At 41.0% G+C, this 12451-nt stretch overlaps 1 protein-coding gene across 1 annotated transcript in view; it reads left to right on the top strand.

Annotated features, from left to right (window-relative positions):
* CRB1 (crumbs cell polarity complex component 1) overlaps nucleotides 1-12451 on the top strand; it is a gene marked incomplete at both ends in the record, with an annotated part of 267126 nt that overhangs the window by 219463 nt on the left and 35212 nt on the right. The window contains 3 exons of the mRNA XM_082865367.1: nucleotides 1545-2092; nucleotides 3489-3654; nucleotides 9379-10285. Coding sequence (XP_082721493.1) covers nucleotides 1545-2092; nucleotides 3489-3654; nucleotides 9379-10285 — 1621 coding nt within the window. The remainder of the gene's footprint in view (nucleotides 1-1544; nucleotides 2093-3488; nucleotides 3655-9378; nucleotides 10286-12451) is intronic.

Here is a 12451-nt window from a genome sequence, read left to right as displayed (position 1 = left end):
TCTTTCCTCACTAGGCTTATGGGGTGTCACTCTCCCTTCGTTCTCTTTCTGTCTTACTCTTTTATCATCTCCTTTACCTCCACATGTCTGATGCTTAAGGGTTCAGTTCTTGGACCTCTTCTTCTCTCTCTAGATTCACTCTCTTGGTGATCTCTTCCAATCTTAGGGCTTTAAATGCCACATTTACACTGACAAATCCAAAATTACTGTGACTAGCCTAGAATGTCTCCCCTGAACCTCTATATCTAACTGCTGACTAGAAATTTCCACCTGGATATCTAATAGGGCATCTCAGATTTAATATGGAATCTCATTTCTCCCCCAGATCTGTTCCTCCTGTTTTCTTCCCCATCTCTGCAAATGGAAACTCAATGCTTCTAGTTACTTGGACCAAAAGCCTTGGAGAGCAGCTTGCCCCAGAAAATCCTGGTTTGGGTTCTACCAAAACATTTCCAAAATCTGACCACTTCTCCCCATCTGCACCATGACCACTGATCCAAGCCACCATCATTTATCTCCTGTATTTCTGCAGTAATATCTCTACTTTCTTCGGGGTTCTGCTCAAATATTACCTTCTCAGAGAGTTCTTCCCTGATGACTCCATTTAAAATGACAGCTCCACTCCCTCCTGCAGCTCTTCCTAGTCCCTTTCTCTGCCTGAGTTTTTGTATATCAAAGAACCTATCACCACCTGACATACTATATAACCTCCACCCAAATGGAATGTCAGCTTTAGGAGTACAAGAACTTGTGTTCCTACTATATCATCAATGATTTTGAAGGTCAGCATTTATTTTTATACTTCTCAAAGAGTTTTCTTGTGGTGATGCACATCGATAGCATTGCCACATCAATGCATTAGAAATCTCTCTGTCCACAGGAAATGTTGGGTGAGTTCAGAACTCAGCTTTGCCCTAGTACTTTGTGCCCCATGCCTCTCCTTCACCCACCCAGGATCAAAGAAGGAAGAGTCCTCCTCTTCCTTTGTTCAACTGCCTTGCCTCTTAATATTATTAAGGGTATCTTCCCAAAAGAGGATTTGCAAATCGAATTCTTGGTTTCTGTCCTTTACAAGGAACAGTTAGGTTTGATGCCATTTGTTTGAGCATGCCCCCAAATAGCAGCGATGACGATTGCTCAGTCTGCTTACATGTGTTGCAGGAAGAGCTCTTGCTTCCCAAATTTCTCCAAATCAAGTTAGAGTGCAGTAGTATCTGATATTCCATGTTTAAGCCCCACCCTTTTAGGGCAGTGAGGAAGAGGTTCAAAGGTTTATCGGTGCAGAAATCTTCTCTTTCTCTTTGTGATCAGTGAACTTCAACTATAAACTATAAACCAAAATCTAGTTATTTTCAGAATAAAGTAAACTCAGAAGTTCAGAAAGTCAGGGATGACTTTTCAAATTGTCGTTCTATTGAATAAGCCTGTCTTGAACTTTTAAAAATATGAATGTGCATATATGTATATATACATATATATATATATATATGCATTACTTGTGTGTCTTCAGATGTTTCCTCTTTGTCTCTCCTCCTCTATTAAAGCGTATGTGGCAGGCAGATTTGGCCAAGATGACTCCACTGGATATGCGGCTTTCCATCTTGACAAGAGCTACGGAGAGGCCTTCACGCTCTCCATGTTTGTTCGAACACATCGTCCATCGGGCTTGCTCCTAGCTCTGGAAAATGGCACTTGCCAATACATCCGTGTTTGGCTAGAGCATGGCAGACTAGCAATGCTAACTCCAGGTTCTCCCAAATCATTAGTAAAATTTGTTCTCAGCGATGGAAATGTCCACTTGATATCTTTGAAAATCAAGCCAAATAGAATCGAACTGTATCAGTCGTCACAAAACCTAGGATTTATTTCTGCTCCTACGTGGAGACTCCAAAGAGGAGATGTCCTCTACATTGGTGGACTGCCTGACAGACAGGAGACTGAAGTTAATGGTGGATTCTTCAAAGGCTGTATTCAAGATATAAGGTTAAACAACGAAAATCTGGAATTCTTCCCAAATTCAACGAGCAACGCAGCCCAAGATGCAGTTCTTGTCAATGTGACCCAAGGCTGTCCCGGAGACAACCTGTGTGAGGTAGGATTATTCATACCAACTATGTCCATATTGTGTGCTAAAAGTTTCATTTTATTAAATAGATAATTTATTATAACTGTTCTTTGTATGTGAATATGGTGTTACTGACCCACTAGCTGTAGAATAACGCTTCATCCATACTTTCCCAGCAGGACTCGGGGATTTATGTTGAGCCATGAAAGTGTGGCCTTGATCTTATTGCCATTATGGTCCATTTAACCAACCAAAATAACTACGTCTTCTACAACCAAATGACTTAAGAATAATTGTATTTTAATTCCCAAATTCTTAATGGCATCCCAGAGGTTTAACTGAATTAATTCATTTTGAAGATACCATTAACTTTATCTTAAATGCCCACCTACCATTGTTTTGAACATCTACTAAGTCAATAAGGAAAAAAAATCTGAGAGGTAACTTCCTTCTGGGAGTTGGATTTGAAATTTTCTGTAATATAATTACTCAGAGCCCATGCTTTACTTTGTATATTTTGTACGCTCTTCTGAAAGCTACTTCAATACGTGAATTTGTCAGCTCTGCATGAGCTTTCAGAGGAAAAGAAGGAAAGGCATTTATATCTGTTGAACATTTATTGAGCTCCAACTATTGCCATGTACTGGGCTTGCTTCTAAATACATAAAAATGAATCATTGTAGAATTACTATAGGGGCACCTCCAATGTGCCAGGTGCGATTTTCCATGGATCAATCCATTTCATTCTGTGGAAGGACTACTGTGCAAAGCAGGCATTTTTATTCTCTCCATTGATGTTATTTACAGAAAAGGAAATTGGCGTTTAACAAGGTTGGGTCACTAGCCTAGATCACATGTTAACAGTGGAATGGGCATAAATAAAGACGGAGCTCTCAGAAATTCCTTTATCAATACTTCCGTTTTGAACACTTTGTGAGAAACCTTGTGAGAACTCAAATTATAATACGCTTCTGATTCAGAGGCAGAGCTGGAGGGGAGATGGTGTCACTCCTCTGGGGACCCAGAGGATCCAAGTACCAACTTCCCTGTTGGACTGTTGATAGAATCTTGGACAACGAAAGGGACCTCGGTTTCCTCACCAGTAAAAACAGGAGGAAAAGTCTCTAACTCAAACTATCATTAGTGACAGTGAAAGTGCCTGGTAATTTATAAATTACAGAGAATATAATTACACCTTTGAAAATCCTCCTTGTGCTACAGGAGATCAGTATTGTATATTTTTCTTTATTTCCCTTTTCCTCTCTCTCGATGGTAGCAGTTAAGTTTTATTCTATTTATCAGCCAATGGATATAAAAAGTTTGAAATGTAAATATGTAGGAAATTAGCATTCACAGATTAACAGGGTCTTTTCCATATTTAGTTGCCGGCGCTTCTAATGCCTTTGACTTATTGTCTGCTCAGCCCAACCCCTGTCACAACGGAGGCATCTGCTACTCCCTGTGGGACGACTTCTCCTGCTCCTGCCCTGCGAACACAGCCGGGAAAGCTTGCCAGGAGGTTCGCTGGTGTGAACTCAGCCCGTGCCCTCCCCGGGCCCAATGCCAGGGGCTGCCTCGAGGATTTGAATGTAAGTGCACTTCAAACTTATCATCATCCAGTTCAGCTGGGCATTTCAGTTGTTCCATGAGTCAACCCAGAAAAAGAATACAGACAACTCCAGCTCAGCAGAGAAATGTGTAGCTGCTTCTCCCTGCGCGAGTAGTGGTATAACAAACCTAATGGGAGTGTAATAAGCCAGAGTAGCCTCATCCTGCCCCTGGGTTTCTGAGTGGGAAACGGCGGTCATAGCAGCACCAAGCCTAGATCCTTGATCATTTAAGACTAATTTCTAGAGAAAGAATTAACCGGGTGATGTTTGGCTTTTCTTTTCTTGTTACTGGCAATACAGAGTGAAAGTGCCAGTGTGAGCACATTGTCATTGGTTAACTATGAGGCTTCTGGCAATTCATACGTCTCCATAATCTAAAACTTCCTCTGTAAGAAAAGGATAAAACGTCTACTTGATAAGTAGGTAACTATGGGTGTGTGTGTGATGATTATATGACCTCATGTGTAGAGAGCCAAGCGCAGTAGGCACTCGATTGGTGTTGACCATGAGTATTTCCCTCAGTCTGAATGGTTTTCCTGCCCAAATTCAGTACTACTGAACACAATTTCCCAAATGTTAGTAATTTGAATACTATCTTTACAATTTTGACAGGTCTACGTGGTAGCCACACTATTATTTATAGTATGTCTTTTCTTCTAGTTCAAATAATGCACAGTTCAGTCTATAGCCAACCGTCTATGTTCGCACTCAATTCTAATCTCTTCCCCTTGTTCAAAGATTTTGCTTCTGAAATTTTTCTCTCACCCGCCAGCATCATCAGTTTTCCCCTCAGTATATAAACATACTGTCAAATTTACTCATTACAAACTATTTCCCTTGATATCCCTCCCATCCCCACCAGCTGCCATCCCATGTTCCTGCTTCCTTTCTTAGTGGGAGAAACCCTCTAAGAGTTGTCCTCAATGTGCATCCGATGTCTTTCTGTCCAGTGTTCTTTCACCCCAGCAGTTAGCTCCCATGCACCATCACCATCTCTACCCTGAACTCTCTCAGCCCAGAGCTTCACAAGGGCCTCATCCCTCCATTCCCTTTTCTACCCAAGTGCCCTCTTCCCTGGCTTTACTTTTCTTCATGGCTCTAATCATCCTTGGATGTTTTGTTACACAGGTATTTGTTCACTTGTTCATCATCTTTTCCTTGATGGAATATAAGTTTCAAAAGGGAAGGAGATTTTCTGTCTGGTTTCCCACGTTACTCTGAGCACTTAGAATAGTGCCAAACATGTAGGAGGTTGTCAGTAAATATTTGTCAAATAAATATATATTTTTCTTCAATTTAGCTCAGTATTTTCACTTAACTGCTCTAGACTTAAATTACATTATCTGCATACAATTAAAAAAATACATAAAATACCTTGGAAAACACTGCACTAAAATAATGGTCTGGAGCTAGCGTTGACTGACCTGAGGCCCAAATCAACAACCAAGCCCCAAAGTGACTGAGAATGGGCATACAGTTGCTTTTATGTTTCTGTATTTTAAAATCGTATATCAAAATGGTATGTGAAACGTATTGCACAGTGTATATACTTGGGGGGCAGTTTCTAAAAGAATACACATACTCTTATGTTTCATATTTAAGAAATAATATGCTACACACATGAATAAAGCATGATGAATTTGCGTAAAGAATGAGATCAGGCCTCTAATATGACACAGAACTTTAATGGCACCTTTTCCATTTTTCTGCCCTCTGAATTGCTTGTTTAAAATGGTTTACTACTTATTAATTTTACTGTTAATCTTTTGACAGAAATACTAAAGTTCTCAGTCCCAGTTATAGTCTACAATGGGGTTTAAATCATTTTGAACATTTTCACAGGGAAAAAAAGAATAGGGTTTCTAAAAACAGTGGTGGTCCAAGAACCATACCCTGGGTGCGTATTGCCCTCCGTCTCCACATAAAGGATTTGGATGCCCCACGTCAGAAAGGCGTGAATGATCTTCACTGCTACTGCATGGCCACTACAGAAAGTGGAAAAAGTTTGCCTCTGACCTTTCAAAAAGTCTCAGTAACATTTTTTAAATTATGACTTATCTTAAGGGAGAAAATGTAAATTAGTAGGAGGGGTGAAATTTTCCTAACCGGTAGGTATAAACCCTAGCATTCACTTTTGCTATTTTGTATAATTGTCATTTGATGTGACCTCATGACACTATTGTATTTATTTCTAGGGAGATGTGTTGGGAAGATAGTTCTGCTAGAATAACATACTCTTGAGAGTATAGCTCGTGCATTACCCCGAGTTTGCCCTTAGTACTTAATCATTTCTATCTCTGTATCCTATCCGAAAACAGACAATTAAAAACTACAACCCACCTTAGATACAGGTGTGTTTATTATGATAAAGTTCCCTGAAGAAAAGGCAAAGTATAAATGTTAACGTGCACTGCGGTTTTTACTCAGATCACAAGAAGTGATTTCCATGTGCTCAGTCGGTCAATGAAACTAGTTTATACAGCATGACAGACAGTATTCTTCCTTCAGGAGTTGGAGGGCTAATGAGATTTGTCATGTTAACATTTATTCAGAAACATGTAATGAGACACTTCTTGCTCTTTTCCTGCCTAATCCCAACCCCAAATTTGCTGGGAAAAAACACCACAGTCAAAAGCAATAAAATCAAGTGAAATGTTAATCCAGTCAAATGATACACTTGAATGATACCCTTGAATTTACTCCTGCTGTGGTTTCTAATCATTATCTCACTTTTCAGAATTAAGGATTGAGTTACTTTTATAGATTATTCATTTAGTAATATTTACTGAGCACCTGTTTTCTGCCAGGCAATGTTCCCTGCATCGGGTTTAATGAGAACCTAGACAGAGAAGTTCCGTGATCTCGTAAAAGCTCATGTTCTAGTGAGGAGAGACAGACAAGGAACAAGTAGGAAAGTTAACAGTATAATTTCAAATAGCTACAAGATGCTATGAAGAAAATAAAGCTGAGTAATTAAAAAGAGAGTGGGTTGCGGGGGGCGGGGAAACATTTTCACTTGGATAGTTGGGGAAAGCATCTCGGAGGAGGTGACATCTGAGCGCATATTTTGTTGAGAAAGAGTCCAGTATGGGAAGATCGGGGGCCAATATCGTGTCTAAGTAACCGCAAATGTAAAAGGCCTGGTTTGGGAACAAGCTTGGCGTCTTCAAAAAATAGCAAGAAGTTTTTGTGGCTGTAGTACGTGCATGAGGAAGGGTGGCAGGAAATGGGATTGGAGAGTTAGGGGTCGGGTCACATAAACTCTGTCCGCCATGTTTAGGATTTAGGAATCCTTTCTAGATGTGATGGTAACCGTGGAGGTGTTGAGCTAAGGCATGGTTGGTACATTGCTCTGCAGCGCAATAGAAGCCAGGACACTGAGAAGTGGTTGGAATAGGCTGTATAATAAAGTGTTCGAGGTTGGGTGTGGTGACCCACACATGAGGTAAAGACAGTGTCTTAAGGTCAATTTCTACTGAAAGCTGGAAGATAATGAGAATAGAGAATTGACTGCTGGATCAGTAACACAGAGGTCACCATGACCTTGACAAGAGCGGTTTCAGTGATGTGATGGGGAACAAGGCTGAAGGTATTTAAAAGAAAATGGGGGATGAGGAAGTTGAGACAAGGTGAATCTAAAACTATGTGGAGAAGTTTTGCTGGAAAAGGACCTAGAGAAATAAGAAAGCAACAGGGTAGAGGGAGGTCAGGGTAGTGCTCTTGGGTCTTGCCTGTGTTTTTATTTTTTAAGATTGGAGCAATTACAGCATATTCTTATGCTGATGGGAAGCAACAGAAAGGGAGGGAAAATGATGATGCAGAACAGAAAGAGATTACGTCTAGAAGTAATATCTAAAAAAGGTGAGAATGAAACGGACCCAAGTCGTGACTGGGAGAGTTGCCCTTGGATGTGTGCTGGAGCACCTACAGTTTCCCACCTGAGTAGGGAAAACCCACAGTAGGAATACACGCACAGCACTGCTGACACCTGATATGCGGGGGTCCCCCCACCAAGCAATTCTGCTACAGTAGCTGGGTGTCCTACGGGTCATCTCAATTTAATTCAACTCTGACACTATCCGCCCAGACATAGTGTCAGATCTCACAGGCTAAGGGCTCAGTCCCACTAGAAGACCCCCCACTGCACTTCAGATGCCAATCGCAAGCCCAGGTTGTCACCTGTGCTCCTGACCGATCAGCTATAAATCTGAGGCTCCCACGACCCCCGCCTCGGTTCAATGAATTTGCTAGAGCAGCTCACAGAACTCGGGGAAACCCTTAATTGTTTACCATTTTATTAAAGGATATGATAAAGGTCCCAGATGAACAGCCAGATGAAGAGATACATAGGGCCAGGTCTGGGAGGGTCCCCAGTGTAGGAGATTATTTCCCGAGGAGTTGGGGTGCATGACCGTTCCAGTGTGGGTATGTTTAACAAGTTGGAAGCTCTCTGAACCCCATGCTTTTGGGATTTTATGGAGGCTTCCTTATGTAAGCATGACCAATTATTAACTCCATTTTCTGCACTCTTCCTTCTCTAGAGGATGGGCTGGGGCTGACAATTTCAAGCTTCTAATCATGACTTAGTCTTCCTGATGACCAGCCTGCATCCAGGCTCCACCTAGGAGCCCACCCAGAGTCGCTGTCTCATTAGAACAAAGATGCTCCCAGTGCAGTGCTCTTATCACTTAGGAATTTACCAGGGTTTTAGAAGCCCTGTGTCAGGAACCAGGGGCAGAGAACAGGAGATCTTTTTTCTATTATTGTACAGATGAGAATAAGGACAATGCATCCATTATAACAAATGGAAAGCAGAGTGGATCCAGATTTGTTAGGTTTACAGGTTCGGTGGGAAACTGAAGCAGTTCTTCTTTCTCCTGTTTTCTCAAGAAAGTAACAAAGGAGATCATAAACAGAAAGGGTTCGATATTTTAAGAGATAAAGCAAGCTGTGAATGAGTGATCTCGTGGAATTGGAAAAACAGTCTAATAGAAAAATGCAATAAGATTGCCCAAAAGTGCTGTGGTCCCATGTGGTCACATGTATGCGGGCGTATATTAGAGCAGAGGGTACGGTTGTATAATTTTGCCCAACCACAGGATGCTACTTGGAGTTAGGCACAGATTGGTGACTCAGCACATGACTGGAGTTTGCCAGGTAGTAAATCAGTCATTTAGAATGCTACTTTTAAGTGCCTCCCGGTCAGCTTACTCAGAAGCCAGACTCCACTGTTAATTAACTGTGTCACTTGAGGCCCAGCTTATAGCTAGACTTGTGAGTTCTTTGTGCTCGATTTCTTTATGTGCAAAATGGGTAACCAATGCTTTATTTGTGGGAGCAGCTGTAAAATAACATTAGAAGGTACTGCATTTCAGTGGAAAAGAAATAAATGATTTGGGTTTTGGCATCTGACCACCCAAGTTTGACATTCTGGCTTAATTATCTATTAGCCACTTGACCGTGAGAAAATTACTTAACCTCTGTGAGTCTCACTTTCTTCTTCTGTAAAATAGAGATGATAATAACAATGAACCTACATTCGAGAACTTCATATTAAAAATAATATAAAAGCAACTAACAGAGTGCCTAGCCTGTATCAAACAATCCATACGTGACGGTAGTAACGTGATGATCATTAAAGGTACTTAGGCAAACATTATAGATTTAGTAAAGTTGCTGATTGGCGTTGCCTTCTCTCTTTAGGTATCGCAAATGCTGTTTTTAATGGACAAAGCAGTGAGATATTATTCAGGAGCAATGGGAATATTACCAGAGAACTCACCAATATCACATTTGGTTTCAGAACAAGGGACGCAAATGCGATCATACTGCACGCAGAGAAGGAGCCTGAATTCCTTAATATTAGCATTCGGGATTCCCAGTTATTATTTCAGCTGCAAAGTGGCAACAGTTTTTACATGCTGAGTCTGACAAGTCTGCAGTCAGTGAATGATGGCGCGTGGCACCAAGTGACTCTCTCCATGACAGACCAACGGGCCCAGGCTTCCAGGTGGCAAATGGAAGTGGACCAGCAAACACCTCTTGTGACCAGCTCAGTGGCTACTGGGAGTCTCAGCTTCCTGAAGGATGATATAAACATTTATGTGGGTGAGCGAGCTAGTGACAACACGCAGGGCCTGCGAGGGTGTCTAAGTACAATAGAAATCAGTGGCATTTATCTCTCTTACTTTGAAAATGTTCATGGTTTCATTAATAAACCTCAGGAGGAGCAGTTTCTCAAAATCTCTATACATCCAGTGGTTACTGGCTGTTCGCAGTTAAACGCCTGCAGTTCCAACCCCTGCTTGCATGGAGGACATTGTGAAGACACGTACAGTTCTCATCACTGCACCTGTCCCATGGGATGGTCAGGGGCACACTGTGAACTCGACATTGATGAATGCCTTTCAAACCCCTGTATCCATGGCAACTGCTCCGACAGCATTGCAGGCTATCGCTGCAGGTGTGAGCCTGGCTACACCGGTGTGAACTGTGAATCAGATGTAGACAATTGCCAGAGTCACCTGTGTGCAAACGGGGCCACCTGCGTCAGTGACACCAGTGGCTATTCTTGCCGCTGTCCTGGAAATTTCACAGGAAAATTCTGCAGGTGAGCATAATATCCACATAAAGTGTGTTTCGAGCTGTGTTCTACATCTTCAAACTGGAAAGCTCTCCGCCCAGGTATGAACATACAGGCTGTGCTGAGCAGGGGGTGACAGTCAACGGCCATCACGGTTTGGTCTTGCGAAGACAGGATCTCACCTGCTGGCATGTTCTACAAAGAGGAAGGGCAGGGTTTGGACCAGACTTTGAGCAAAATGTTTTCTCAGTCATCTCTGTTAGAATGTCTCAGGAACTACAGCCCCAGAGTCTGACAGCCTTAAGGCCTCAGGAGACAAATACATTTACAACAAATGCAAGAGCTGAATTTTAGTATTGTGGGAGGAAGCATGACTCCTACCCCTAAGAGAATACTCTGGGGTATTTCAGGCAGGTAAACTCATATAATTCTGAAAAGACTATGTTAAAGTATAATTTCAAAAGGGTGAAATCATGACTCTCAGAATGAACGTTTTGACGACTTTGTCATTAATTAATGAGGGAACCAGTAAGACAAAAATCAAAATGTCAAAGTATAATCTAATCATATACATAAATATGTCCATAAAATATATATACACACTTGTAAATAGGGATGAGGAAATGAATTTACCAATAAATGCAAAAATTTTTAATAGCCTATAGGGCAGAAAAATTAGTACTTGAACCACACTATTTCTACAGTGTGACAATGGACTGTATCGCTTCAAATTCATTTGCACTTCAATGAACAAGATCCATTAGTATTACTATAATTTTCTACAACTTACAGAGTTGTGAACTAGCTTGGTAAAGAAAACCTGAGTCATACACATTAGAAAAATCAGATAATCTTAGAGCGTCTTTTATATAACACCCAGCATTCCACTGAAAGAATACCCAGTGATCTCTTTTGCCCATTTCAAAGCATTTCATAGTTTTTTCTAAAACTATAAAGCTTAGTTCTGGCAGTCACATCCGTTTCATGTAATATAAATAGAAACAGGAATGAATATTTTCCTGCCAAGTCACACTGCTTTAGTATTTCTATGTAAGTAGAATTCATTATTGTTTTTATAACTTATACTTGTTTTGAATTCACTAAACAATTGAGTTGTTATAGGCACGTGAGACGGTTATTTCTAGCAAGCAGTAGATTCCAGAATGTGGACAGGAAGGCCTGGAGTTGGCTGGCAGCCTGCAGACATTACACTAATTCAGAAGTGGTACCTTAACTGGATGAATCTCCTAGTAGACAGAATAGGTAGCCACACCTGTAAGAAGATGTATTTGTCTCCATAACATTTATTGCTGTTCAGAGTCTGTGAAGGCATGACACAGGGTTAGGTGCTGAGTGTTGACATTCCAATAAAATGTCACTTCTCATGAGTTAACCAACTCATTGGCCAACAGGTAATCTGAATGCTTAAAAGCAAAAGACATTCAGGATCAAAATTAATAGTACTGCCATGGTGACTTTGGATAAGTAAAATAAACAAATATGCCCCAGTAACCAGTGCTCCAGTATCTTTTCTGCCTAATTCATCAAAGTCACGTTTTCAAAGATTAAAGTTTTGATTCAAAAGTACTTTGTAATGAGGTTCAAAATTGTTTATTAACATATGACGTATACAAAGCTTCATATTTGCATTGCTAATTGACCTCTTTCAACGCTGGTTGACGCTTTTGGCTCCTTTGAAAAGTCCTCAGGATATTTTCTTTTCTTTTTTTTTTTTTTACATCTTTATTGGAGTATAATTGCTTTACAATGGTGTGTTAGTTTCTGCTTTATAACAGAGTGAATCAGTTATACATATACATATGTTCCCATATCTCTTCCCTCTTGCGTCTCCCTCCCTCCCCCCCTCCCTATCCCACCCCTCCAGGCCGTCACAAAGCACCGAGCTGATCTCCCTGTGCTATGCGGCTGCTTCCCACTAGCTATCTACCTTACGTTTGGTTTAAAGTCGAATTGATTAGCTCTTGTGGGAAGAGACACATATAGACCGGTTTCTCCATATAGACCCATATAGACCGGTTTCTCCATATTAGCTGCAGCACGCACAGCAGGACAAATTAAATTCATCTGATATTTCCTGAATATTAACTATGTATCCAGTTCCATGCATAACATGCACAGTGGGTCGAAGGACCTGAACACCATAAAATCTTTTTAACCAGTCCCTTCACACCA

The sequence above is a fragment of the Leucopleurus acutus genome (assembly GCF_964270905.1).
Source record: "Leucopleurus acutus genome assembly, chromosome: 2".
NCBI lineage: Eukaryota > Metazoa > Chordata > Mammalia > Artiodactyla > Delphinidae > Leucopleurus > Leucopleurus acutus.
The sequence above is the reverse complement of the archived record's forward strand: the minus strand, read 5'-3'. Positions and strand labels throughout refer to the sequence as shown.